The sequence below is a fragment of the Ranitomeya variabilis genome, chromosome 3 (assembly GCF_051348905.1).
Source record: "Ranitomeya variabilis isolate aRanVar5 chromosome 3, aRanVar5.hap1, whole genome shotgun sequence".
Lineage (NCBI taxonomy): Eukaryota > Metazoa > Chordata > Amphibia > Anura > Dendrobatidae > Ranitomeya > Ranitomeya variabilis.
The window spans coordinates 620,023,288-620,050,254 of NC_135234.1; the positions used below are offsets into that span (position 1 = coordinate 620,023,288).

Genomic DNA, 26,967 nt, shown 5'->3' on the forward strand with positions numbered 1-26,967 from the left:
CAGTGTGAGGAGAATCGCAGGGCTGCGATCCCGGGATGAGATGGACGATCAGTGTGAGGAGAATCGCAGTGCTGTGATCCCGGGATGAGATGCACGATCAGTGTGAGGAGAATCGCAGTGCTGTGATCCCGGGATGAGATGGACGATCAGTGTGAGGAGAATCGCAGTGCTGTGATCCCGGGATGAGATGCACGATCAGTGTGAGGAGAAGCGCAGTGCTGTGATCCCGGGATGAGATGGACGATCAGTGTGAGGAGAATCGCAGGGCTGTGATCCCGGGATGAGATGGACGATCAGTGTGAGGAGAATCGCAGGGCTGTGATCCCGGGATGAGATGGACGATCAGTGTGAGGAGAATCGCAGGGCTGTGATCCCGGGCTGAGATGCACGATCAGTGTGAGAAGCGCAGTGCTGTGATCCCGGGATGAGATGGACGATCAGTGTGAGGAGAAGCGCAGGGCTGTGATCCCAGGCTGAGATGCACGATCAGTGTGAGGAGAAGCGCAGTGCTGTGATCCCGGGATGAGATGGACGATCAGTGTGAGGAGAAGCGCAGGGCTGTGATCCCAGGCTGAGATGCACGATCAGTGTGAGGAGAAGCGCAGTGCTGTGATCCAGGGCTGAGATGGACGATCAGTGTGAGGAGAAGCGCAGTGCTGTGATCCCGGGCTGAGATGGACGATCAGTGTGAGGAGAAGCGCAGCGCTGTGATCCCGAGCTGAGATGGACGATCAGTGTGAGGAGAAGTGCAGAGCTGTGATCCCTGGCTGAGATGGACGATCAGTGTAAGGAGAAGCGCAGTGCTGTGATACTGTGGTCCTGGACTGAGATGGACGATCAGTGTGAGGAGAAGCACAGTGCTGTGATCCTGGGCTGAGACGGACGATCAGTGTGAGGAGAAGCGCAGCGCTGTGATCCTGGGCTGAGATGGACAATCAGTGTGAGAAGAAGCGCAGTGCTGTGACCCCGGGCTGTGATGGACGATCAGTGTGAGGAGAAGCGCAGTGCTGTAATCCCGGGATGAGATGGACGATCAGTGTGAGGAGAAGCGCAGTGCTGTGACCCCAGGCTGTGATGGACAATAAGTGGGAGAAGCGCAGTGCTGTGACCCCAGGCTGTGATGGACAATAAGTGGGAGAAGCGCAGCGCTGTGATCCCGGGATGAGATGGACGATCAGTGTGAGAAGCGCAGTGCTGTACACCCGGGATGAGATGGACGATCAGTGTGAGAAGCGCAGTGCTGTGACCCCGGGATGAGATGGACGATCAGTGTGAGGAGTAGTGCAGCGCTGTGATCCCGGGCTGAGATGGACGATCAGTGTGAGAAGCGCAGTGCTGTGACCCCGGGATGAGATGGACGATCAGTGTGAGGAGAAGCGCAGTGCTGTGATCCCGGGCTGTGATGGATGATCAGTGTGAGGAGAAGCGCAGCGCTGTGATCCCGGGCTGAGATGGACGATCAGTGTGAGAAGCGCAGTGCTGTGATCCTGGGCTGTGATGGACGATCAGTGTGAGGAGAAGCGCAGCGCTATGATCCTGGGCTGAGATGGACGATCAGTGTGAGGAGAAGCGCAGCGCTATGATCCCGGGATGAGATGGACGATCAGTGTGAGGAGTAGCGCAGCGCTGTGATCCCGGGCTGAGATGGACGATCAGTGTGAGAAGTGCAGTGCTGTGACCCCGGGATGAGATGGACGATCAGTGTGAGGAGAAGAACAGTGCTGTGATCCCGGGATGAGATGGACGATCAGTGTGAGAAGCGCAGTGCTGTGACCCCGGGATGAGATGGACGATCAGTGTGAGAAGCACAGCGCTGTGACCCCGGGATGAGATGGACGATCAGTGTGAGGAGAAGCGCAGTGCTGTGATCCTAGGCTATGATGGATGATCAGTGTGAGAAGCGCAGTGCTGTGATCCCAGGCTATGATGGATGATCAGTGTGAGGAGAAGCGCAGCGCTGTGATCCCGGGCTGAGATGGACGATCAGTGTGAGGAGAAGCGCAGCGCTGTGATCCCGGGCTGAGATGGACGATCAGTGTGAGGAGAAGCGCAGTGCTGTGACCCCGGGCTGAGATGGATGATCAGTGTGAGAAGCACAGCGCTGTGATCCCGGGTTGTGATGGATGATCAGTGTGAGGAGAAGCGTAGTGCTGTGATCCTGGGCTGAGATGGACGATCAGTGTGAGGAGAAGCGCAGTGCTGTGACCCCGGGCTGAGATGGATGATCAGTGTGAGAAGCGCAGTGCTGTGATCCCGGGTTGTGATGGATGATCAGTGTGAGGAGAAGCGCAGTGCTGTGACCCCGGGCTGAGATGGATGATCAGTGTGAGAAGCGCAGCGCTGTGATCCCAGGCTATGATGGATGATCAGTGTGAGGAGAAGCGCAGCGCTGTGACCCCGGGCTGTGATGGACGATCAGTATGAGAAGAGCAGCGCTGTGATCCCGGGCTGAGATGGATGATCAGTGTGAGAAGCGCAGCGCTGTGATCCCGGGTTGTGATGGATGATCAGTGTGAGGAGAAGCGCAGTGCTGTGACCCCGGGCTGTGATGGACGATCAGTGTGAGGAGAAGTGCAGTGCTGTGATCCCGGGCTGAGATGGATGATCAGTGTGAGAAGCGCAGCGCTGTGATCCCGGGTTGTGATGGATGATCAGTGTGAGGAGAAGCGCAGTGCTGTGACCCCGGGCTGTGATGGACGATCAGTGTGAGGAGAAGTGCAGTGCTGTGATCCCGGGTTGTGATGGATGATCAGTGTGAGGAGAAGCGCAGCGCTGTGACCCCGGGCTGTGATGGACGATCAGTATGAGAAGAGCAGTGCTGTGATCCCGGGATGTGACCGGGCAGGCAGTAAAGCCATACTGTCAATGACTTCTGAGCAGTGACTGACGGGCAGGATGACAGCTGAGCAGACACACAACACTGGTAGTAACTTTATCACATAGACCTGCCCCGTCCTCTGAAACCCGGCCGGGGAAGACGAGAAGCCCCCAAATGTCCTGCCGTGATCCCTCTGACACCAAAGTCACCTGCGCAGCACTGCCGAGGACAGCCCGGGGCGCCCGACTCCTCAGACCCGCTGACAGCCGGCTGTACATCATGGAGGCCGCCATGTTGTTCTCTGTTGTCTCAGACAAGACACGCCTCAACAGTCAACTCGGTGCGCAGGCGCACCCGCCAGTGTCATAGAGACGCCAGCGTGTGGCGCTGCAGACCTGGCGCAGGAATCTATACTGACGTAGACGATCTAGCTCACACTGTGGGTAGAAGGTCATACTCTATGGTAGCTAGTACAGGGTCACTTATGGTTGTGGCGAAGTCCCAGTGGGTTACAGGACCTGGTCCCTCTGTCCCTGGGACGTTTGTCATAGCGCACTATGGGCAGAGGGACCAGCTCCAGTGGGATATAAGAATGCTGAATCCCACTGGGCTATAGACCCTTATTGTATATGAATATATATCACTCCTGTCATTTTAATTTTTACAAAAATAGTGATTAAAGGAGCAGAATGAAGTCAGATGCCGGATATTTATGTTTGGGCTACATTATACTCGATTTCCATCCGTACAATGTCCTGCACTGATCATATCCACGCCCCAGTTCATTTACTGGTAATTATTTTTATGGATCACACGTGCGACTGCAGTTTATTCCACACAGATCGCTACGAGTGTTGAAATATTAGACCTCGTGGGTTAAAGGACCAGGTCCCAGGAGTGTTTTAGCCCCTTCACCCAGGCGATTTTACTTTTCCCTCCACATAGCCGTTTTTTGCGGGATGAGTTGTACTTTTGAATGACGCCATTTTACCATATAGTGTACTGAAAAAAAAATACAAGTGCTTTGAAACTAAAAAAAAAGTGCAATTCCACAATTTTGGAGGTTTATTTTTATTCGCTATCGTCACCATTTTACAAAATTGACCAGGCAATATGATTCTCCAGGTCAGCACAAGTACATGAATTTAAAAAATAAAACAACTAGATGTGTTTGGTATCTAAGTGGTGAAAAAAAAATCTCAAATTTGTAAAAACTAAAAATTTTGCTTGTTGTTATTTAAAAAAAAAAAAAAATTAGAAAAAACAAGCAAAAATTGCTGATCCATGAACACCAATTGATACACCAACAGGGGTGCTGGATAGGCCTATTAGACCCTAGCTGAGCCCCTGCCTGCCAGCGGAGGTTGCACCATACTTGAGATTGGTGCCCCGACTCAACGACGGCTTGCCCTAAAATCCCTACAAAGCCCTAATCAGAAAAGCACAACCACCACAATGCCAAAACAAACAAAAACTGTCCAACTGGTCCAAGTGCTTAACTCAGCCAAAAATACTGCGAATGAGCAGTCCAGGAATACATACATCTTGGCAAGAAACATGTTTAGCAACTCAAAAACCTTTGTTGGTACCAACAACAACCACAAAACTAAATAGATATCTTTTCAAAGACATAGTAATTAGTTGGTTAGTAGTTATTTCAGGGGGGGGGGGGGGTTCTATTATAACCCTCCACAGTCCCTATTTAAAAAGTCCCTTCCTGGCTGTGGAGGTTGGCACCCTAGATGACACGCAAAGTGGCGCCCCCGCTCAACGAAGGCTGTCCCTTAAAGACACTAAAGCTCTCCCTTCAGTTAGTACCCAAAAATATAGGGGTGAGGGGGAGGAGGGATATAGCTTCAGGACAGTATACCCAGGGTATAACTTAATGGAAAAAACTCATTAGTAGCCCGCTTACTAATTACACAACCACTACATAGTTTTTTTTTTATTTTTGGTGCATAATGTACAATATAACTTTCATTAATTACATTACGTCATATATCGGGTCCCTGACTTTGATGCTTGCCTGCATGCAGCACACATCGTTCCCGGAAGATTGTGGTCATCCTATCCCTTTACAGCTGCGGATGGAGTGCTCCCTGACAGCAGCATTTAACACGCTCGTCATTCCTTTCCCCCATCGGCGCTCCATAGCTGATGCATTTCTATGTATAGCACAAGTGTTCAGATGATCTCAGACTCAAGTCCCCTAAATGGACTATTAAATACAGTGAAAAAAAAAGTTTTTAAAAACATGAAAGAAAACACAAAAGATCAAATCACCCCAGAATTATGTTTTTCTTTACTTTCTCACCATTGCAATAAAATGCAATCAAAACATCATACAGTCATGGCCAAAAGTATTCACACCCCTGCAATTCTGTCAGATAATACTCAGTTTCTTCCTGAAAATGATTGCAAACACAAATTCTTTGGTATTATTATCTTCATTTAATTTGTCTTAAATTAAAAAACACAAAAAGAATTGTCCTAAAGCCAAATTGGATATAATTCCACACCAAACATAAAAAAGGGGGTGGACAAAAGTATTGGCACTGTTTGAAAAATCATGTGATGCTTCTCTAATTTGTGTAATTAACAGCACCTGTAACTTACCTGTGGCACCTAACAGGTGTTGGCAATAACTAAATCACTCTTGCAGCCACTTGACATGGATTAAAGTTGACTCAACCTCTGTCCTGTGTCCTTGTGTGTACCACATTGAGCATGGAGAAAAGAAAGAAGACCAAAGAACTGTCTGAGGACTTGAGAAACCAAATTGTGAGGAAACATGAGCAATGTCAAGGCTACAAGTCCATCTCCAAAGACCTGAATGTTCCTGTGTCTACCGTGCGCAGTGTCATCAAGAAGTTTAAAGCCCATGGCACTGTGGCTAACCTCCCAAGATGTGGACGGAAAAGAAAAATTGACGAGATTTCAACACAAGATTGTGCGGATGTTGGATAAAGAACCTCGACTAACATCCAAACAAGTTCAAGCTGCCCTGCAGTCCGAGGGTACAACAGTGTCAACCCTTACTATCCGTCGGCGTCTGAATGAAAAGGGACTTCATGGTAGGAGACCCAGGAAGACCCCACTTCTTACCTCGAGACATAAAAAAGCCAGGCTGGAGTTTGCCAAAATTTACCTGAAAAAGCCTAAAACGTTTTGGAAGAATGTTCTCTGGTCAGATGAGACAAAAGTAGAGCTTTTTGGGCAAAGGCATCAACATAGAGTTTACAGGAGAAAAAAAGAGGCATTCAAAGAAAAGAACACGGTCCCTACAGTCAAACATGGCAGAGGTTCCCTGATGTTTTGGGGTGGCTTTGCTGCCTCTGGCACTGGACTGCATGAAATTATGAAGTCTGAAGACTACCAACAAATTTTGCAGCATAATGTAGGGTCCAGTGTGAGAAAGCTGGGTCTCCCTCAGAGGTCATGGGTCTTCCAGCAGGACAATGACCCAAAACACATTTCAAAAAGCACTAGAAAATGGTTTGAGAGAAAGCACTGGAGACTTCTAAGGTGGCCAGCAATGAGTCCAGACCTGAATCCCATAGAACACCTGTGGAGAGATCTAAAAATGGCAGTTTGGAGAAGGCACCCTTCAAATATCAGGGACCTGGAGCAGTTTGCCAAAGAAGAATGGTCTAAAATTCCAGCAGAGCATTGTAAGAAACTCATTGATGGTTACCGGAAGAGGTTGGTCGCAGTTATTTAGGCTAAAGGTTGTGCAACCAAGTATTAGGCTGAGGGTGTCATTACTTTTGTCTGGCCCATTTTTGGAGTTTTGTGTGAAATGATCAATGTTTTGCTTTTTGATTCATTCTCTTTTGTGTTTTTTCATTTAAGACAAATTAAATGATGATATTAATAACAAAGAATTTGTGTTTGCAATCATTTTCAGGAAGAAACTGAGTATTATCTGACAGAATTGCAGGGGTGTGAATACTTTTGGCTTAAGGTACCTTCACACTAAGCGACGCTGCAGCGATACAGACAACGATGCCGATCGCTGCAGCGTCGCTGTTTAGTCGTGTGGTCGCTGGAGAGCTGTCAGACAGACGGCTCTCCAGCGACCAACGATGCCGAAGTCCCCTGATAACCAGGGTAAACATCGGGTTACTAAGCGCAGGGCCGCGCTTAGTAACCCGATGTTTACCCTGGTTACCATTGTAAAGTAAAAAAAAAACACACATACTCACATTTCGGTGCCCGGCGTCCGCTTCCCTGCACTCCTCCTGCATCCTGTGTCAGCGCCGAACATCTCCGGCATCTCCCACAGAGCAGAGCGGTGACGTCACCGCTCTGCTTTACGGCCGGCACTTACACAGGATGCAGGAGGAGTGCAGGGAAGCAGACGCCGGGCACCGGAATGTGAGTATGTGTTTTTTTTTTTTACTTTTACAATGGTAACCAGGGTAAACATCGGGTTACTAAGCGCGGCCCTGCGCTTAGTAACCCGATGTTTACCCTGGTTACCAGTGAAGACATCGCTGGATCGGTGTCACACACACCGATTCAGCGATGTCAGCGGGAGATCCAGCGACGAAAGAAAGTTCTGGACTTTCAGCAACGACCAGCGATCTCACAGCGGGATCCTGATCGCTGCTGCGTGTCAAACACAACGATATCGCTAGCCAGGACGCTGCAACGTCACGGATCGCTATCGTTATCGTTGTAAAGTCGCTTAGTGTGAAGGTACCTTTAGTGTGTGAAAAATAAACCCTGCAGATGAGAGGCTGGGAACAAAAGAAAGTGCAATAGGGTCTTAACCGATAAAAAGTAGAGGTGACAGGGAAAAAAATCCACTCACCTGGTTTGGTTGCTAAAAGCAACCTGTAACTAGCAGAGAAATGAATGTATGTCAGCCGCTGCAAGGACATCAGTCATTGAAAAGACCGAACAGTAGAAGTCAGGAAGGAGATGTCACTCATGCGCTGCTTATGGTGTATTCACGAAGCATCAAACGGAAGGAAGATTAAAATATTTATTGCAGGTTTACACGGTCAAAGCGTTTCGAGGCCACGCAGGACCTCGTCATCAGGACAGAAACCTGCTGTGTGTTGTGAAATTGGATTTTGGGCTCCCCCGGTGGCCACTGGTGGAATTGAACTGGTGTGCATCATCCCCTCTGTTCACCTGTTTCCATCAGGATGTGGGAGTCGCTATTTAACCTGGCTCCTCTGTCACTTCCATGCCGGTCAACATTGTAATCAGAAGCCTTTCTGTGCATGTTCCTGCTGCTAGACAACTCCCAGCTAAGTTGGACTTTAGTCCTCGTTTGTTTTTGCATTTTGTTCCAGTTCACTGCTGTAGTTTCGTTTCTGTGTCTGGAAAGCTCTTGTGATCTGAAATTGCCACTCTGATGTTATGAGTTAATACTAGAGTCTTAAAGTAATTTCAGGATGGTATTTTGATAGGGTTTTCAGCTGACCATGAAAGTGCTCTTTCTGTCTTCCTGCTATCTAGTAAGCGGACCTCAATTTTGCTAAACCTATTTTCATACTACGTTTGTCATTTCATCTAAAATCACCGCCAATATATGTGGGGGCCTCTGTCTGCCTATCGGGGAAACTTCTCTAGAGGTGAGCCAGGACTATATTTTCCTCTGCCAGGATTAGTTAGTCCTCCGGCCGGCGCTGGGCGTCTAGGGATAAAAAACGTAGGCAACGCTACCCGGCTACTGTTAGTTGTGCGGCAGGTTTAGTTCATGGTCAGTTTAGTTTCCATCCTTCCAAGAGCTAGTACTTATGTTTGCTGGGCTATGTTCTCTTGCCATTGAGAACCATAACAGTTTGACCGGCCAAAAAAGGGTTAAATTAATTGACAGAGAAAGGAGAGAAAAGAGAAGTCTGCTGAAGATTTTTTTTTTTTTTTTTTTCCCCTTCCCTTCAGTTCTGAGTGTGCTTGTAATTGAATCTCTTGCAAGTCTGCCTATATTGCAGCCTTTCTCTCTCTCTCTCTCCTTCTAATCTTGGAATGGCTCTGTGTTCACCTGTTTAAAATGGATATTCAGAGTTTAGCTGCAGGTTTGAATAATCTCACCACGAAAGTTCAAAATTTACAAGATTTTGTTGTTCATGTTCCTATATCTGAACCTAGAATTCCTTTGCCTGAATTTTTCTCGGGGAATAGATCTTGCTTTCAAAATTTCAAAAATAATTGCAAGTTGTTTTTGTCCCTGAAATCTCGCTCTGCTGGAGATCCTGCTCAGCAGGTCAGGATTGTGATTTCCTTGCTCCGGGGCGACCCTCAGGATTGGGCTTTTGCATTGGCTCCAGGGGATCCTGCGTTGCTCAATGTGGATGCGTTTTTTCTGGCCTTGGGGTTGCTTTATGAGGAACCTCAGTTAGAGCTTCAGGCGGAAAAGGCCTTGATGTCCCTATCTCAGGGGCAAGACGAAGCTGAAATATACTGCCAGAAATTCCGTAAATGGGCTGTGCTTACTCAGTGGAATGAGTGCGCCCTGGCGGCGAATTTCAGAGAGGGTCTCTCTGATGCCATTAAGGATGTTATGGTGGGGTTCCCTGTGCCTGCGGGTCTGAATGAGTCCATGACAATGGCTATCCAGATCGATAGGCGTCTGCGGGAGCGCAAACCTGTGCACCATTTGGCGGTGTCTACTGAGAAGACGCCAGAGAATATGCAATGTGATAGAATTCTGTCCAGAAGTGAACGGCAGAATTTAAGACGAAAAAATGGGTTGTGCTTCTATTGCGGTGATTCAACTCATGTTATATCAGCATGCTCTAAGCGTACTAAGAAGCTTGATAAGTCTGTTTCAATTGGCACTTTACAGTCTAAGTTTATTCTATCTGTGACCCTGATTTGTTCTTTATCATCTATTACCGCGGATGCCTATGTCGACTCTGGCGCCGCTTTGAGTCTTATGGATTGGTCCTTTGCCAAACGCTGTGGGTATGATTTGGAGCCTCTTGAAACTCCTATACCCCTGAAGGGGATTGACTCCACCCCATTGGCTAGTAATAAACCACAATACTGGACACAAGTAACTATGCGGATTAATCCGGATCATCAGGAGATTATTCGCTTTCTTGTGCTGTATAACCTACATGATGTGTTGGTGCTTGGATTGCCATGGCTGCAATCTCATAACCCAGTCCTTGACTGGAAAGCTATGTCTGTGTTAAGCTGGGGATGTAAGGGGACGCATGGGGACGTACCTGTGGTTTCCATTTCATCATCTATTCCCTCTGAGATTCCTGAATTCTTGACTGAATATCGTGACGTTTTTGAAGAACCTAAGCTTGGTTCATTACCTCCGCACCGGGAGTGCGATTGTGCCATAGATTTGATTCCGGGTAGTAAATACCCTAAGGGTCGTTTATTTAATCTGTCTGTGCCTGAACATGCTGCTATGCGAGAATATATAAAGGAGTCCTTGGAAAAGGGACATATTCGTCCTTCGTCATCTCCCTTAGGAGCCGGTTTTTTCTTTGTGGCTAAGAAAGATGGCTCTTTGAGACCGTGTATTGATTATCGGCTTTAGAATAAAATCACGGTTAAATATCAATATCCGTTGCCACTGCTGACTGATTTGTTTGCTCGCATAAAGGGGGCCAAGTGGTTCTCTAAGATAGATCTCCGTGGGGCGTATAATTTGGTGCGAATTAAGCAGGGGGATGAGTGGAAGACCGCATTTAATACGCCCGAGGGCCACTTTGAGTATTTGGTGATGCCTTTTGGTCTTTCAAATGCCCCTTCAGTCTTTCAGTCCTTTATGCATGACATTTTCCGTGATTATTTGGATAAATTTATGATTGTGTATCTGGATGATATTTTGATTTTTTCGGATGACTGGGACTCTCATGTCCAGCAGGTCAGGAGGGTTTTTCAGGTTTTGCGGTCTAATTCCTTGTGTGTGAATGGTTCTAAGTGCGTTTTTGGGGTTCAAAAGATTTCCTTTTTGGGATATATTTTTTCCCCCTCTTCCATCGAGATGGATCCTGTCAAGGTTCAGGCTATTTGTGATTGGACGCAACCCTCTTCTCTTAAGAGTCTTCAGAAATTTTTGGGCTTTGCTAACTTTTATCGTCGATTTATTGCTGGTTTTTCTGATGTTGTTAAACCATTGACTGATTTGACTAAGAAGGGTGCTGATGTTGCTGATTGGTCCCCTGCTGCTGTGGAGGCCTTTCGGGAGCTTAAGCGCCGCTTTTCTTCCGCCCCTGTGTTGCGTCAGCCTGATGTTGCTCTTCCTTTTCAGGTTGAGGTCGACGCTTCTGAAATCGGAGCTGGGGCAGTTTTGTCGCAGAGAAGTTCCGATTGTTCCGTGATGAGACCTTGTGCCTTTTTCTCGCGTAAATTTTCGCCCGCCGAGCGGAATTATGATGTTGGGAATCGGGAGCTTTTGGCCATGAAGTGGGCTTTTGAGGAGTGGCGTCATTGGCTTGAGGGGGCTAGACATCAGGTGGTGGTATTGACTGACCACAAAAATCTAATTTATCTTGAGTCCGCCAGACGCCTGAATCCTAGACAGGCGCGCTGGTCGTTGTTTTTCTCTCGGTTTAATTTTGTGGTGTCCTACCTGCCGGGTTCTAAGAATGTTAAGGCGGATGCCCTTTCTAGGAGTTTTGAGCCTGACTCCCCTGGTAACTCTGAACCTACAGGTATCCTTAAGGATGGAGTGATATTGTCTGCCGTTTCTCCAGACCTGCGGCGGGCCTTGCAGGAGTTTCAGGCGGATAGACCTGATCGTTGCCCACCTGGTAGACTGTTTGTTCCTGATGATTGGACCAGTAAAGTCATTTCTGAGGTTCATTCTTCTGCGTTGACAGGTCATCCTGGAATTTTTGGTACCAGGGATTTGGTGGCAAGGTCCTTCTGGTGGCCCTCCCTGTCTCGAGATGTGCGAGGCTTTGTGCAGTCTTGTGACGTTTGTGCTCGGGCCAAGCCTTGTTGTTCTCGGGCTAGTGGATTGTTGTTGCCCTTGCCTATCCCGAAGAGGCCCTGGACGCACATCTCGATGGATTTTATTTCGGATCTTCCTGTTTCTCAGAAGATGTCTGTCATCTGGGTGGTGTGTGACCGTTTCTCTAAGATGGTCCATTTGGTTCCCCTGCCTAAGTTGCCTTCTTCTTCCGAGTTGGTTCCTCTGTTTTTTCAAAATGTGGTCCGTTTGCATGGTATTCCGGAGAATATCGTTTCTGACAGAGGAACCCAATTCGTGTCTAGATTTTGGCGAGCATTCTGTGCTAGGATGGGCATAGATTTGTCTTTCTCGTCTGCTTTCCATCCTCAGACTAATGGCCAGACCGAGCGGACGAATCAGACCTTGGAGACATATTTGAGGTGTTTTGTGTCTGCAGATCAGGATGATTGGGTTGCTTTTTTGCCTTTAGCGGAGTTTGCCCTCAATAATCGGGCCAGCTCTGCCACCTTGGTGTCTCCTTTTTTCTGTAATTCGGGGTTTCATCCTCGATTTTCTTCTGGTCAGGTGGAATCTTCGGATTGTCCTGGAGTGGATGCTGTGGTGGAGAGGTTGCATCAGATTTGGGGGCAGGCAGTGGACAATTTGAAGTTGTCCCAGGAGAAGACTCAGCTTTTTGCCAACCGCCGGCGTCGGGTTGGTCCTCGGCTTTGTGTTGGGGACTTGGTGTGGTTGTCTTCTCGTTTTGTCCCTATGAGGGTTTCTTCTCCTAAGTTTAAGCCTTGGTTCATCGGCCCGTACAAGATATTGGAGATTCTTAACCCTGTGTCCTTCCGTTTGGACCTCCCTGCATCTTTTTCTATTCATAATGTTTTTCATCGGTCATTGTTGCGCAGGTATGAGGTACCGGTTGTGCCTTCCGTTGAGCCTCCTGCTCCGGTGTTGGTTGAGGGCGAGTTGGAGTACGTTGTGGAAAAAATCTTGGACTCCCGTGTTTCCAGACGGAAACTCCAGTATCTGGTCAAATGGAAGGGATACGGTCAGGAGGATAATTCTTGGGTGACTGCCTCTGATGTTCATGCCTCCGATCTGGTCCGTGCCTTTCATAGGGCTCATCCTGATCGCCCTGGTGGTTCTGGTGAGGGTTCGGTGCCCCCTCCTTGAGGGGGGGGTACTGTTGTGAAATTGGATTTTGGGCTCCCCCGGTGGCCACTGGTGGAATTGAACTGGTGTGCATCATCCCCTCTGTTCACCTGTTTCCATCAGGATGTGGGAGTCGCTATTTAACCTGGCTCCTCTGTCACTTCCATGCCGGTCAACATTGTAATCAGAAGCCTTTCTGTGCATGTTCCTGCTGCTAGACAACTCCCAGCTAAGTTGGACTTTAGTCCTCGTTTGTTTTTGCATTTTGTTCCAGTTCACTGCTGTAGTTTCGTTTCTGTGTCTGGAAAGCTCTTGTGATCTGAAATTGCCACTCTGATGTTATGAGTTAATACTAGAGTCTTAAAGTAATTTCAGGATGGTATTTTGATAGGGTTTTCAGCTGACCATGAAAGTGCTCTTTCTGTCTTCCTGCTATCTAGTAAGCGGACCTCAATTTTGCTAAACCTATTTTCATACTACGTTTGTCATTTCATCTAAAATCACCGCCAATATATGTGGGGGCCTCTGTCTGCCTATCGGGGAAACTTCTCTAGAGGTGAGCCAGGACTATATTTTCCTCTGCCAGGATTAGTTAGTCCTCCGGCCGGCGCTGGGCGTCTAGGGATAAAAAACGTAGGCAACGCTACCCGGCTACTGTTAGTTGTGCGGCAGGTTTAGTTCATGGTCAGTTTAGTTTCCATCCTTCCAAGAGCTAGTACTTATGTTTGCTGGGCTATGTTCTCTTGCCATTGAGAACCATAACAGCTGTGACTGTCAAACTGGTTGTCCTTCAAAACTGTTCTGCAAGTACAGCGGTATTATGACTCCACTGTGTATGACATTTTTTAAAGTTTATGGGTAATTTAATAAATTGTTCCTAATACTTTTTATGCAGCCATGGAACGCTTCTTGGGAAGCATAGCTACATATACAAGTATATATGTTATCCCTGTCACAGCATTTTATGGCAAGTCTATTTGTAGATGTTGTGAAGATTTGGTAAGTCTGTAGTCTCTTCCCTTGTTTCTTCTATATAACAGATGCTTGTTTTACTTGGACTGGAATACATGAGCTTTGGGGACTTCTTTGTCTTCTTAGAGAGGAAGGGGCGGCTTGACATCCCCAGTGCAAGGTAAAATGTTATCTCCAAACCTGAGCTGCATTATCAGTCAATGACATTGGACAAGTTACAGCGTTAGTTGAACATACATTCTGACATACAATAATTTATTTAGTTTCATTAGATATAACTATTATCCTTATTATAAATTATACATGGTGTTCATTAGCTCTGAAGTACTTTCCCACTAATGTAATTTATTACCTTATCACCTATCCAGAAGACTGTCAATTATTCCTATGTCCAAAGTTGGTCCATCCAATAATCAGTTCCTCCACATTATCAAATCCACGGTGAGGAGGAGTATGAAATGGTTATCAAACATGCATGTCATGTCTCCATATAACCCTATGGTAGATGATGAAACAGTGTATGGCTGTTCCCATATTTCTCACCATAATTATCTTGCATAGCAGTGGATATGATTAATTTCAGACATGCTGGTGAGGAAAAATAGGAATTGAGATGCTGCTGATGGATTGGGGAGCTACAAGCTGACAATTATATCCTGTAAATCTATGGTTATATGTGATATAAAGCATTTCACCTATAAGTCTATAGACCCATAGCACTAGTTCTACTAGTAGTATAACAGACTCCTATCATCTCCTCCGCATGTTACATTTAGGGCTCCTTCTCACTTGCGCGAGACTCGGATGAGTCTCGCACGGCAATACCCCGGCACTGCACCTGGCACAGAGGAGCGGAGCGTGTGGCTGCATGTATTGCTATGCGGCCGCACGCTACGATCTGAGTGCCGGGTTCAGAGCTGGGTTTTAAACATACGAGACTCATCCGAGTTGCTCGCAAGTGAGAAGGAGCCCTTAGTCATTTTCTCTTGTGCCAGATTCTGTGCTGCTGAGCTTGTGTGCGGCATCCAGTTTCTCCATTCTAAGGGCATCATCCACAGTTAATAACTCTTCATGTAATATCTGTAAAGGTCTATATAATAAATATGTTACAAGGTCATCCCAGCTCCCTAAATTACAGCTAGTGAATATGATAAAGTTCTTCTTACATACTAAACTATCACAATGGAGCAGAATATTTACAGATAATGTATTACATAATGAACAGCGACATATCCCATATTTTTTCATATAGAGACCTTAAGCCGAAAACATCCTGGTGGCTTAAACGGGGTTGCGTGCGGCATCCAGTTTCTCCATTCTAAGGGTATCATACACAGTTAATAACTATTCATGTAATATCTGTAAAGGTCTATATACTAAATATATGTTATCCCAGCTCCCTAAAGCATTACAGCTAGTGCACATGATAAAGTTCTTCTTACATACTAATCTATCACAAAGGAGCAGAAAGTTTACAGATAACATATTACATAATGAACAGCGACTTATTATCCTATATTTTTTCATATATTTTAGAGACCTTAAGCCTGAAAACATCCTGGTGGCCTAAACAGGCCATATTAAAATCACAGATTTCAGTCTCGCTCTTGAAAACATGTTTGAAGACTGCACAGAAATCAAACGTGCTGGGACTGAAGACTATTTGGCTCCTGAGGTGAGCAGAAGACGTCTCTGCTACTCTATAGCTGGTGTATTAATGATTCTGCTCCAGGCTATAGTTCCTTATAGAAGGTTTTCACCTTCTTAGTGACTGTTCTCTCCTTTATGGAAGATGCTCGCTGGGAAGAAGTATGGTGCCGGAGTGGACTGGTATGCTGTTGGCGTCATCTTAAATAAAATGATTACTAGTGAGCGCAAGTATCATCGTGCACTATTTGATGAAACGCACTCCGTCATAAAGATTATCAGTAAGAATAATTATTCTGTGTTATTAATATAAGACGTCATGCCGTGCTATACAAGTCTAGGATAAACATTTGCTAGTTTCAGGCTTTATTGGTAGCACTGGTTGTGTCCTAAATCTTAAGGCCCCGTCTCACTAAGCGATTTACCAACGATCACGACCAGCGATACTACCTGGCCGTGATCGTTGGTAAGTCGCTGTGTGGTCGCTGGGGAGCTGTCACACAGACCGCTCTCCCCAGCGACCAACGATCAGGGGAACGACTTCGGCATCGTTGAAACTGTCATCAACGATGCCGAAGTCCCCCTGCAGCACCCGGTAACCAGGGTAAACATCGGGTTACTAAGCGCAGGGCCGCGCTTAGTAACCCGATGTTTACCCTGGTTACCAAAAAAAACAAACAGTACATACTCGCCTTTCGGTGTCCAGGTCCCTTGCCGTCTGCTTCCTGCTCTGACTGAGCCGCCGTACACTGAGAGCGCAGCGGTGACGTCACTGCTGTGCTCTCACTTCTCACTGTACGGCCGGCAGTCAGTGAGAGCAGGAAGCAGACGGCAAGGGACCTGACGGACATCAGAAGGCGAGTATGTAGTGTTTGTTTTTTTTTACATTTACGCTGGTAACCAGGGTAAACATCGGGTTACTAAGCGCGGCCCTGCGCTTAGTAACCCGATGTTTACCCTGGTTACCAGTGAAGACATCGCTGGATCGGTGTCACACACACCGATTCAGCAATGTCAGCGGGGCCTCAACGACCAAAAAAAGGTCCAGGCCATTCCGACACGACCAGCGATCTCGCAGCAGGGGCCTGATCGCTGGTACGTGTCACACATAGCGAGATCGCTATGGAGGTCGCTGTTGCGTCACAAAACTTGTGACTCAGCAGCGATCTCGCTAGCGATCTCGCTATGTGAGACGGGGCCTTTACACATATTGCTCTTTTTTTATCTTCTACGTAAAGATCCTGCCAAGTGCTCAGGAGTCAAAACAAACATCAGATGTCATCGTTTTTCCCAGCACCTTGACTGGATCTCTGTGGAAGCCCTTCGGATGCCCTTGTGGCACCCCTGATGGGATATGGCACCGAGTATATTGGGCATGGGTCAGATCCTTTCTTGCCATCATGGTGGTTAGTGTCGTTGCTTGGTGTCTGGCACTCTGGTGCACAGTGTAAATGGGCACACGGCTGTGGGTGTGCAGGGTTAACACTGTTTTTCATACTGTCCTCTCTCTAGTGGTGGTGATTAGTGGCGATCCCCATGATGTTGGTGGGGAGGGAGACAGGAGAGTCAGGAGGCAGATGAACTTTATAACAGATGAAACTTCTACTTGTAACACAGCCAAAAAGGATCACAGCCATAGAAGGTACAACACAATGTGCAGATGACAAAGTTCCTCAGACGGGCGCTTAGCGTCAGATGAAGGAAACGGCACATATGAGGTGTGCTAAACAGCAAGTGTAAACAGAGCCTGTCCTGTTATCTAAGCAGACACCATAGAGTCTTCTTCTATCCCACTGGGGGGACGTTCCCCAGCAGACCGCCACACCGCTGCTTCCTCTGGCCTTCACTATGTTGTAAGGCTCCTGTTTTCTCATCTCCATTTTGGGTGACCACCCTCCAGGCCCATACTCCTCCTGCGTCCAGAGCATAGTATTCTGGTAGGCTAAGGGTGCTGCGCAGACCAGGGAATTCCATCTGCCTCAGGGGTCCTAGTCCTCAGGCTATCCTACAGGTTTCTTCTGGTCAGTCAATCTGTATTCAGCCCACTGGAAGGGGGAAAATAATCCCCTCACGTTTATCGGCTGGTTCACTGGCTGGTGACTGCACTCTGAGGCGCTCACTGGAGCTCTGACTGGAATAACGGTTACAGCTATTTTTAGCACCAGAGGCTCCACCCACCAAGCTATCTGCCTAGCAACTGCCTGAGTGAGGAGGAGCCTGGCTGCTAGCTACCTGAGCTGCTGCACTTGTGCTGCCATACAGTGACAACACTACAAATCCCTACATGAAACAGTACTACACCTCAATGATAAATATCCGTACACAGAATTGTAGTGATACCCAACTCTGCGGTATTACACCCACCACACATCCCTGAGCAAGTGAATGTGGAGATCTTCTACCCAGTTCTGGATGACTGTTTTCATAAAATGTAATATATTAATCATTATTACATACTGATCTTCTACAGATTGTTCTAGCCAACTAGACCTCATTTTCAATCTGTAACATTCAGGCAGGAGGAAGAAGAGGCCAGATATTCATCAATCCCCCCAAACAGGCCACTTTTAGAGGGTTTTCATTTGTCACCAAGAAAACCCCTAAAACACCTGCTCAGTTGTCATCTTTTATATATACAGATGATTGTTATTTTCCTCATGTTCATGACTGTCACGAGCTATGGGGAATAAGGTGTGAGTTAGCCGGCTATTAAGGGGTGGAGGAGGCCAAATTTTTTTTTTTTCATACTAATTATTTTATTTTACCTGTAACTGGTTCTCAAGTTCATAACAATATTGCTATAACCAATGAAAAACAAGATGTGGCTTACATGTGCTTTTATTCCAAACCTACACAAAATCATGGTCTTGCTCCCTCACAACAAGTTAAAACTACTTTTGGCATATCTACCAGTCCAATATGTCTAGGAATGGTTGAAAATGTCATGCTCTGTATCTTGCCATTATCTCTTTTTGGGTAGTTGGTTCATTTTCATCATCATTCTTCTAGCACTATATATGCAGGAACTTCCTTTCCCCTCACTTCTTAACATGCATTGCATCTGCACCTGCCATTGTCCACCTGCACCTTGACACCCCTCTCTTGACAGATGAGACAGCAAGAGCAGACAAATAAGCACAACTTCTGCTAAGTGATTTTTCAGGGGTAGGACACTATTTTTAAATTGGTTAATAGGGACTTTGATTCTTTGGGCTATGGGGCTAAGAACTTCCCAGCAGGAACTCCTGCAGGTGATTCTGCTGCTTCCTGTGACATCATGTCGATTGAGCAACTCCTTCTCTTCCACTCTTCTTTGTCCTAACGCAAAGTGAAAAATAAACACTGCCCTTCTGGTAAAACCGGAAAACAAACCAAAATGGTATACAGTCTCTGCAGCTGCAAGGATCCGCCTGCTAAGGATATAACAACCAGGTTCGGTATAGTTTAACACAAAACTACTCTGGAGCTGCCGGCTCCAGACCTGAAGAACACTCAATGCCTCAGGAGGCTGACTATTTAAACTCCAGACCATACCCTGGAGTGAAGATAAGGTGATCAACCTCCCACCTGCTCTATGGTTGTCCACAAAAACTCAGCCCTTAAAATGGTTGATTAACTCCTTTCCACACATAGTGTGCTGGAGCAAAACTTCTGGGTTTCAAATCACTGAAGCTAATAGCCTCAGTGAAACATATCTCCTTTCCAGCACTTTGTCAGTGACTTGGTCATAACCAATAAAAGCGGTATTTATTTTAGGTGTGCACATCACTAGTGTATTTCTTTTTTCCCTCACTCCATATAGTATAATGTGCCTCATAGTCCTCCATAAAGTATAATGCACTCTTTAGTCCTCCATATATTATAATGCACTCCATAGTCCACTATATAGTATAATGCACACCCCATAGTCCTCCATGTAGTATAATGCATAACCCATAGCCCTCCTTACAGCATAATGCACACCCCATAGTCCTCGAAATATAGCATAATGCACACCCCATAGTCCTCCATATAGTAGAATTCACACCCCATAGTCCTCCATGTAGTATAATGCCACCCCATAGTGCTCGATGTAGTATAATACGCCCCATAGTCCTCCAAGTATTATAATGTGCCCCACAATCCTCCATATAGTATAATGCACACCATAGTCCTCCAGATATCATAATATCATCCCATAGTCCTCCATAAAGTATGTCACCCCCATAGTGCTCCAAATAATATAATGTGCTCCGAAGTCCTCCATATAGTATATTGCACACCCCATAGTCCTCCATATAATATAATGCGCCACATAGTCCTCCAAATAGTATAATGCACCCTTAGTCCTCATGTTATAATGCACTCTCCATAGTCCTCCATGTAGTATAATGCCACCTCATAGTGCTCGATGTAGTATAATACACCCCATAGTCCTCCATGTATTATAATGTGCCCCACAATCCTCCATATAGTATAATGCACACCATAGTCCTCCATATATCATAATACCACCCCATAGTCCTCCATAAAGTATGTCACCCCATAGTGCTCCAAATAATATAATGTGCTCCAAAGTCCTCCATATAGTATAATGCACACCCCATAGTCCTCCATATAGTATAATGCCACTCAATAGTCCTCCATAAAGTATGTCACCCATAGTGCTCCATATAATAATAATAATAATCTTTATTTTTATATAGCGCTAACATATTCCACAGCGCTTTACAGACATTATCATCGCTGTCCCCAATGGGGCCTCACAATCCAAATTCCCTATCAGTATGTCTTTGGAATGTGGGAGGAAACTGGAGTACCCGGGGGAAACCCACGCAAACACGGAGAGAACATACAAACTCTTTGCAGATGTTGTCCTGGGTGGGAATTGAACCCAGGACTCCAGCGCTGCAAGGCTGCAGTGCTAACCACTAAGCCACTTTGCTGCCCAAATAATATAATGTGCTCCAAAGTCCTCCATGTAGTATAATGCACACCCCATAGTCCTCCATATAATATAATGCACACCCCAAAGTCCTCCATATAGTATAATGCACACCCCATAGTCCTCCATATAGTATAATGCACTACCCATAGTCCTTCATATAGCATAATGCCACCTCATAGTAATATAGAAGTCGCAGGTAGTTTAGGCCATTGCACGTACACCAGCGGGAGGATGGGACTCTTGTCACAACTGCTGGGTTGGGGAAAACCCCAAACCCATCAGTTAACCCGTTGAAATATAATCATGCCACTAATCAAAGGCGGTTGGGGGGCATTAATAAATTAACCCCTTAAGCCCCGAGGGTGGTTTGCACGTTAATGACCAGGCCAATTTTTACAATTCTGACCACTGTCCCTTTATGAGGTTATAACTCTGGAACGCTTCAACGGATCTTGGCGATTCTGACATTGTTTTCTCGTGACATATTGTACTTCATGTTAGTGGTAAAATTTCTTCGATATAACTTGCGTTTATTTGTGAAAAAAACGAATATTTGGCGAAAATTTTGAAAATTTCGCAATTTTCCAACTTTGAATTTTTATGCCCTTAAATCACAGACATATGTCACACAAAATACTTAATAAATAACATTTCCCACATGTCTACTTTACATCAGCACAATTTTGGAACCAAAATTTTTTTTTGTGACGGAGTTATAAGGGTTAAAAGTTGACCAGCAATTTCTCATTTTTACAACACCATTTTTTTTTAGGGACCACATCTCATTTGAAGTCATTTTGACGGGTCTATATGATAGAAAATACCCAAGTGTGACACCATTCTAAAAACTGCACCCCTCAAGGTACTCAAAACCACTTTCAAGAAGTTTATTAACCCTTCAGGTGTTTCACAGGAATTTTTGGAATGTTTAAATAAAAATGAACATTTAACTTTTTTTCACACAAAATTTATTTCAGCTCCAATTTGTTTTATTTTACCAAGGGTAACAGGAGAAAATAGACCCCAAAATTTGTTATACAATTTGTCCTGAGTACGCTGATACCCCATATGTGGGGGTAAACCACAGTTTGGGCGCATGGCAGAGCTTGGAAGCAAAGGAGCGCCATTTGACTTTTCAATGCAAAATTGACTGGAATTGAGATGGGACGCCATGTTGCATTTGGAGAGCCCCTGATGTGCCTAAACATTGAAACCCCTAACAAGTGACACCATTTTGGAAAGTAGACCCCCTAAGGAACTTATCTAGATGTGTGGTGAGCACTTTGACCCAACAAGTGCTTTACAGAAGTTTATAATGCAGAGCCGTAAAAATAAAAAATCATATTTTTTCACAAAAATGATCTTTTCACCCCCAATTTTTTATTTTCCCAAGGGTGAGAGAAGAAATTGGACCCCAAAAATTGTTGTGCAATTTGTCCTGAGTACGCTGATACCCCATATGTGGGTGTAAACCATTGTTTGGGCGCAGGGCAGAGCTCGGAAGGGAAGGAGCGCCATTTGACTTTTCAATGCAAAATTGACTGGAATTGAGATGGGACGCCATGTTGCATTTAGAGAGCCCTTGATGTGCCTAAACATTGAAACCCCTAACAAGTGACACCATTTTGGAAAGTAGACCCCCTAAGGAACTTATCTAGATGTGTGGTGAGCACTTTGACCCAACAAGTGCTTCACAGAAGTTTATAATGCAGAGCCGTAAAAATAAAAAATCATATTTTTTCACAAAAATGATCTTTTCACCCCCATTTTTTTATTTCCCCAAGGGTAAGAGAAGAAATTAGACCACAAAAGTTGTTGTGCAATTTGTCCTGAGTACGACGATACCCCATATGTGGGTGTAAACCATTGTTTGGGCGCATAGCAGAGCTCAGAAGGGAAGAAGCGCTATTTTACTTTTCAATGCAAAATTGACTGGAATTAAGATGGGATGCCATGTTGCGTTTGGAGAGCCCCTGATGTGCCTAAACATTAAAACCCCCCACAAGTGACACCATTTTGGAAAGTAGACCCCCTAAGGAACTTATCTAGATGTGTTTTGAGAGCTTTGAACCCCCAAGTGTTTCACTACAGTTTATAACGCAGAGCCGTGAAAATAATTATTTTTTTTTTTTTTCACAAAAATGAAATTTAGCCCCCAGTTTTGTATTTTCACAAGGGTATCAGGATAAATTGGACCCTAAAAGTTGTTGTCCAATTTGTCCTGAGTACGCTGATACCCCCTATGTGGGGTGGAACCACTGTTTGGGCGCATGACAGAGCTCAGAAGGGAAGGAGCGCCATTTGGAATGCAGACTTAAATGGATTGGTCTGCAGGCGTCACGTTGCATTTGCAGAGCCCCTGATGTACCCAAACAGTACAAACCCCCCACAAGTGACCCCATATTGGAAACTAGACCCCCCAAGGAACTTATCTAGATGTGTTGTGAGAACTTTGAACCCCCAAGTGTTTCATTACAGTTTATAACGCAGAGCCGTGAAAATAAAAATTATTTTTTTTTTCACAAAAATGATTTTTTAGCCCCCAGTTTTGTATTTTCACAAGGGTATCAGGATAAATTGGACCCTAAAAGTTGTTGTCCAATTTGTCCTGAGTACGCTGATACCCCCTATGTGGGGGGGAACCACTGTTTGGGCGCATGACAGAGCTCAGAAGGGAAGGAGCGCCATTTGGAATGCAGACTTAAATGGATTGGTCTGCAGGCGTCACGTTGCATTTGCAGAGCCCCTGATGTACCCAAACAGTACAAACCCCCCACAAGTGACCCCATATTGGAAACTAGACCCCCCAAGGAACTTATCTAGATGTGTTGTGAGAACTTTGAACCCCCAAGTGTTTCATTACAGTTTATAACGCAGAGCCGTGAAAATAAAAATTATTTTTTTTTTCACAAAAATGATTTTTTAGCCCCCAGTTTTGTATTTTCACAAGGGTATCAGGATAAATTGGACCCTAAAAGTTGTTGTCCAATTTGTCCTGAGTACGCTGATACCCCCTATGTGGGGGGGAACCACTGTTTGGGCGCATGACAGAGCTCGGAAGGGAAGGAGCGCCATTTGGCATGCAGACTTAAATGGATTGGTCTGCAGGCGTCACGTTGCATTTGCAGAGCCCCTGATGTACCCAAATAGTACAAACCCCCCACAAGTGACCCCATATTGGAAACTAGACCTCCCAAGGAACTTATCTAGATGTGTTGTGAGAACTTTGAACCCCCAAGTGTTTCACTACAGTTTACAACGCAGAGCCGTGAAAATAAAACATATTTTTTTTCCCACAAAAATGATTTTTAGCCCCCCAAATTTTTATTTTCCCAAGGATAACAAGAGAACTTGGACCCCAGAAGTTGTTGTTCAATTTGTCCCTAGTACGCTGATACCCCATATGTTGGGGTAAACCCCTTTTTGGACGCACGGGAGAGCTCGGAAGGGAAGGAGCACTGTTTTACTTTTTCAACGCAGAATTGGCTGGAATTGAGATTGGACGCCATGTCGCGTTTGGAGAGCCCCTGATGTGCCTGAACAGTGGAAACTCCCCAATTCTACCTGAAACCCTACCCCTAACCTCACCCCTAACCGTTTACTGAACATTTTCTGACAGTCATAAGTGCCACGTATATAAGTGCCACGTATATAAGTGCCACGTATGTAAGTGCCACGTATGTAAGTGCCACGTATATAAGTGCCACGTATATAAGTGCCACGTATTTAAGTGCCACGTATTTAAGTGCCACGTATTTAAGTGCCACGTATTTAAGTGCCACGTATTTAAGTGCCACGTATTTAAGTGCCACGTATTTAAGTGCCACGATATTTCAGTGCCACGTATTTCAGTGCCACGTATTTCAGTGCCACGTATTTCAGGCACTGAAAAATACGTGGCACGTAAATACGTGGCACGTAAATACGTGGCACGTAAATACGTGGCACTTAAATACGTGGCACTTAAATACGTGGCACTTAAATACGTGGCACTTAAATACGTGGCACTTAAATACGTGGCACTTATATACGTGGCCACTGAAATATCGTGGCACTTATATACGTATATACGTATATAAACGTATATTTCAGTGCCACGTATTTCAGTGCCACGTATTTCAGGTTAGGGGTAGGGTTAGGGTTTTTTGTTTTTTTCTTGTTTTCTTGTGTTTTTCTATAAAAACGCATGCGTTTTACCGCGTTTACATGCATTTTTTCACACATGCGGTTTTTTTAAAAAACGCATGCAGATAAAAACGCAAGTGTGAAACCAGACTAAAAGACGCTTTTTATAGCAAAAAAGTTTTTGCGTCTCCACATTTTGAGACCTATAATTTTTCCACATTTTGGTCCACAGAGTCATGTGAGGTCTTGTTTTTTGCGGGACGAGTTGACGTTTTTATTGGTAACATTTTCGGACACGTGACCATTTTTTATCACTTTTTATTCCGATTTTTGTGAGGCAGAATAACCAAAAACCAGCTATTCATGAATTTCTTTTGGGAGAGGCGTTTATACCGTTCTGCGCTTGGTAAAATTGATAAAGCAGTTTTATTCGTCGGGTCAGTACGATTACAGCGATACCTCATTTATATCATTTTTTTATGTTTTGACGCTTTTATACGATAAAAACTATTTTATAGAAAAAATAATTATTTTGGTATCGCTTTATTCTCAGGACTATAACTTTTTTATTTTTTTGCTGATGATGCTGTATGGCGGCTCGTTTTTTGCGGGACAAGATGACGTTTTCAGCGGTAACATGGTTATTTATATCCGTCTTTTTGATCGCGTGTTATTCCACTTTTTGTTCGGCGGTATGGTAATAAAGCGTTGTTTTTTGCCTCGTTTTTTTTTTTTTTTTCTTACGGTGTTTACTGAAGGGGTTAACTAGTGGGCCAGTTTTATAGGTTGGGTCGTTACGGACGCGGCGATACTAAATATGTGTACTTTTATTGTTTTTGTTTGTTTTTTTTAGATAAAGAAATGTATTTATAGGAATAATATTTTTTTTTTTTATTATTATTTATTTAGGAATTTTTTTTTATTTTTTTTTTACACATGTGGAAATTTTTTTTTTTACTTTTTTACTTTGTCCCAGGGGGGGACATTACAGATCGCTGATCTCACAGTGTGCACAGCACTCTGTGAGATCTCCGATCTCACTTACAGCCGTGCAGGCTGCAGCTTTCATCTGCAGCCTGCTCCGACCCGGAAGTGCTCCCTGCAGGACCCGGATACAGCCCCTCGGCCATTTTGGATCCGGGGCCTGCAGGGAGAAGACGTTCGGTACGAGGTGAGTACATCACCTTGTACCGATCGTCTCAGGGAAGCACGCAGGGAGCCCCCTCCCTGCGCGATGCTTCCCTGTACCGCCGGTACACCGCGATCATGTTTGATCGCGGTGTGCCGGGGGTTAATGTGCCGGGGGCGGTCCGTGACCGCTCCTGGCACATAGTGCCGGATGTCAGCTGCGATATGCAGCCGACACCCGGCCGCGATCGGCCGCGCTCCCCCCGTGAGCGCGGCCGATCGCGTATGACGTACTATACCGTCACCGGGAATTAAGGCCCACCCCACCTCGACGGTATAGTACGTCATACGGGATTAAGGGGTTAAAATAAATGTGCACAATTTTTTTTTTTTTTAATTAAAATAGATTTTATTATAAAAAGCACATATATAAATAACCCAAATATTTGATATCCCAATAAAAACCATTTGCACAAAATCTGCCTGTTTTCACCTTCCTGGCTAGGCTAATTTTTCAATTCTGACTAGTGTCACTTTATGAAGTAATAGCTCTGGAACGCTTCAACGGATCCCAGTGATTCTGAGAATATTTTTTCATGACATATTGTACTTCATGATAATGGTAAAATTTCTTCAATATGACTTGCGTTTATTTGTAAAAATATCAGAAATGTGGTGCAATTTTCAAACCTTTAATTTGTATTCAATTAAATCAGAGTTATGCCACACAAAATAGTTACCGGTAATATATAACAATTCTCAAATGTGTACTTTAGATTTGCATCATTTTTGGAAGATATTTTTTTCATTAGGAAGTTAGAAAAGTTAAAAGATAACCTGTGATTTCTCATTTTTCCAACAAAATGTACAAAACCATTTTTGTAGGGATCACATCACATTTGAGGGAGCCCATGTGGCAGAAAAAAAACAAAAGTCACACCATTCTAAAAACCGCACCCCTCAAAGTGCTCAAAACCACATTCAAGAAGTTTATTAACCCTTCAGCTGCTTCACAGTAATTAAAACAATGTGGATGTAAAGAAATATTTGCTAGTTATTAATTTTAGTGAGACCCTACGTCATTTTTTTTAGGGTCCCCCATTTTAATAGCCAGTAAAGGCTAAGTATACAGTTTTGAGCTGATATTAATAGCCTATTAAGCTCCATAAGTATTACCCCCTTCCCAGGCTATAAACATCTGCCCCCAGCCGTTGGCTTTCACTCTGCTGGTTACGAAAATTGCGCGGAAGCCCACACCATTTTTTTCCGAAAATAAATCTTTTATTAATTAAATACATGTACAGTAATTTGCAC

General features: G+C 45.0%; 2 protein-coding genes across 4 annotated transcripts in view; one reads left to right on the forward strand and one right to left on the reverse strand.

Moving 5' to 3' along the window:
- Positions 1-3,196, reverse strand: part of SUCLA2 (succinate-CoA ligase ADP-forming subunit beta) — a 101,037-nt gene extending 97,841 nt beyond the window's left edge. The window contains exon 1 of the mRNA XM_077297392.1: positions 3,028-3,196. Coding sequence (XP_077153507.1) covers positions 3,028-3,111 — 84 coding nt within the window. The 5' untranslated portion in view covers positions 3,112-3,196. The remainder of the gene's footprint in view (positions 1-3,027) is intronic.
- Positions 1-26,967, forward strand: part of NUDT15 (nudix hydrolase 15) — a 68,646-nt gene that overhangs the window by 16,410 nt on the left and 25,269 nt on the right. Inside the window, exons 2-3 of one of the 3 annotated variants that reach the window (XM_077297393.1) lie at positions 13,895-13,986; positions 15,363-15,501. The exons of 1 other annotated variant lie outside the window; for it this stretch is intronic. The gene's annotated coding sequence lies outside the window, so the exon portion shown is untranslated. The remainder of the gene's footprint in view (positions 1-13,894; positions 13,987-15,362; positions 15,502-26,967) is intronic. One more of the 3 variants, XM_077297395.1, reaches the window with a different exon arrangement.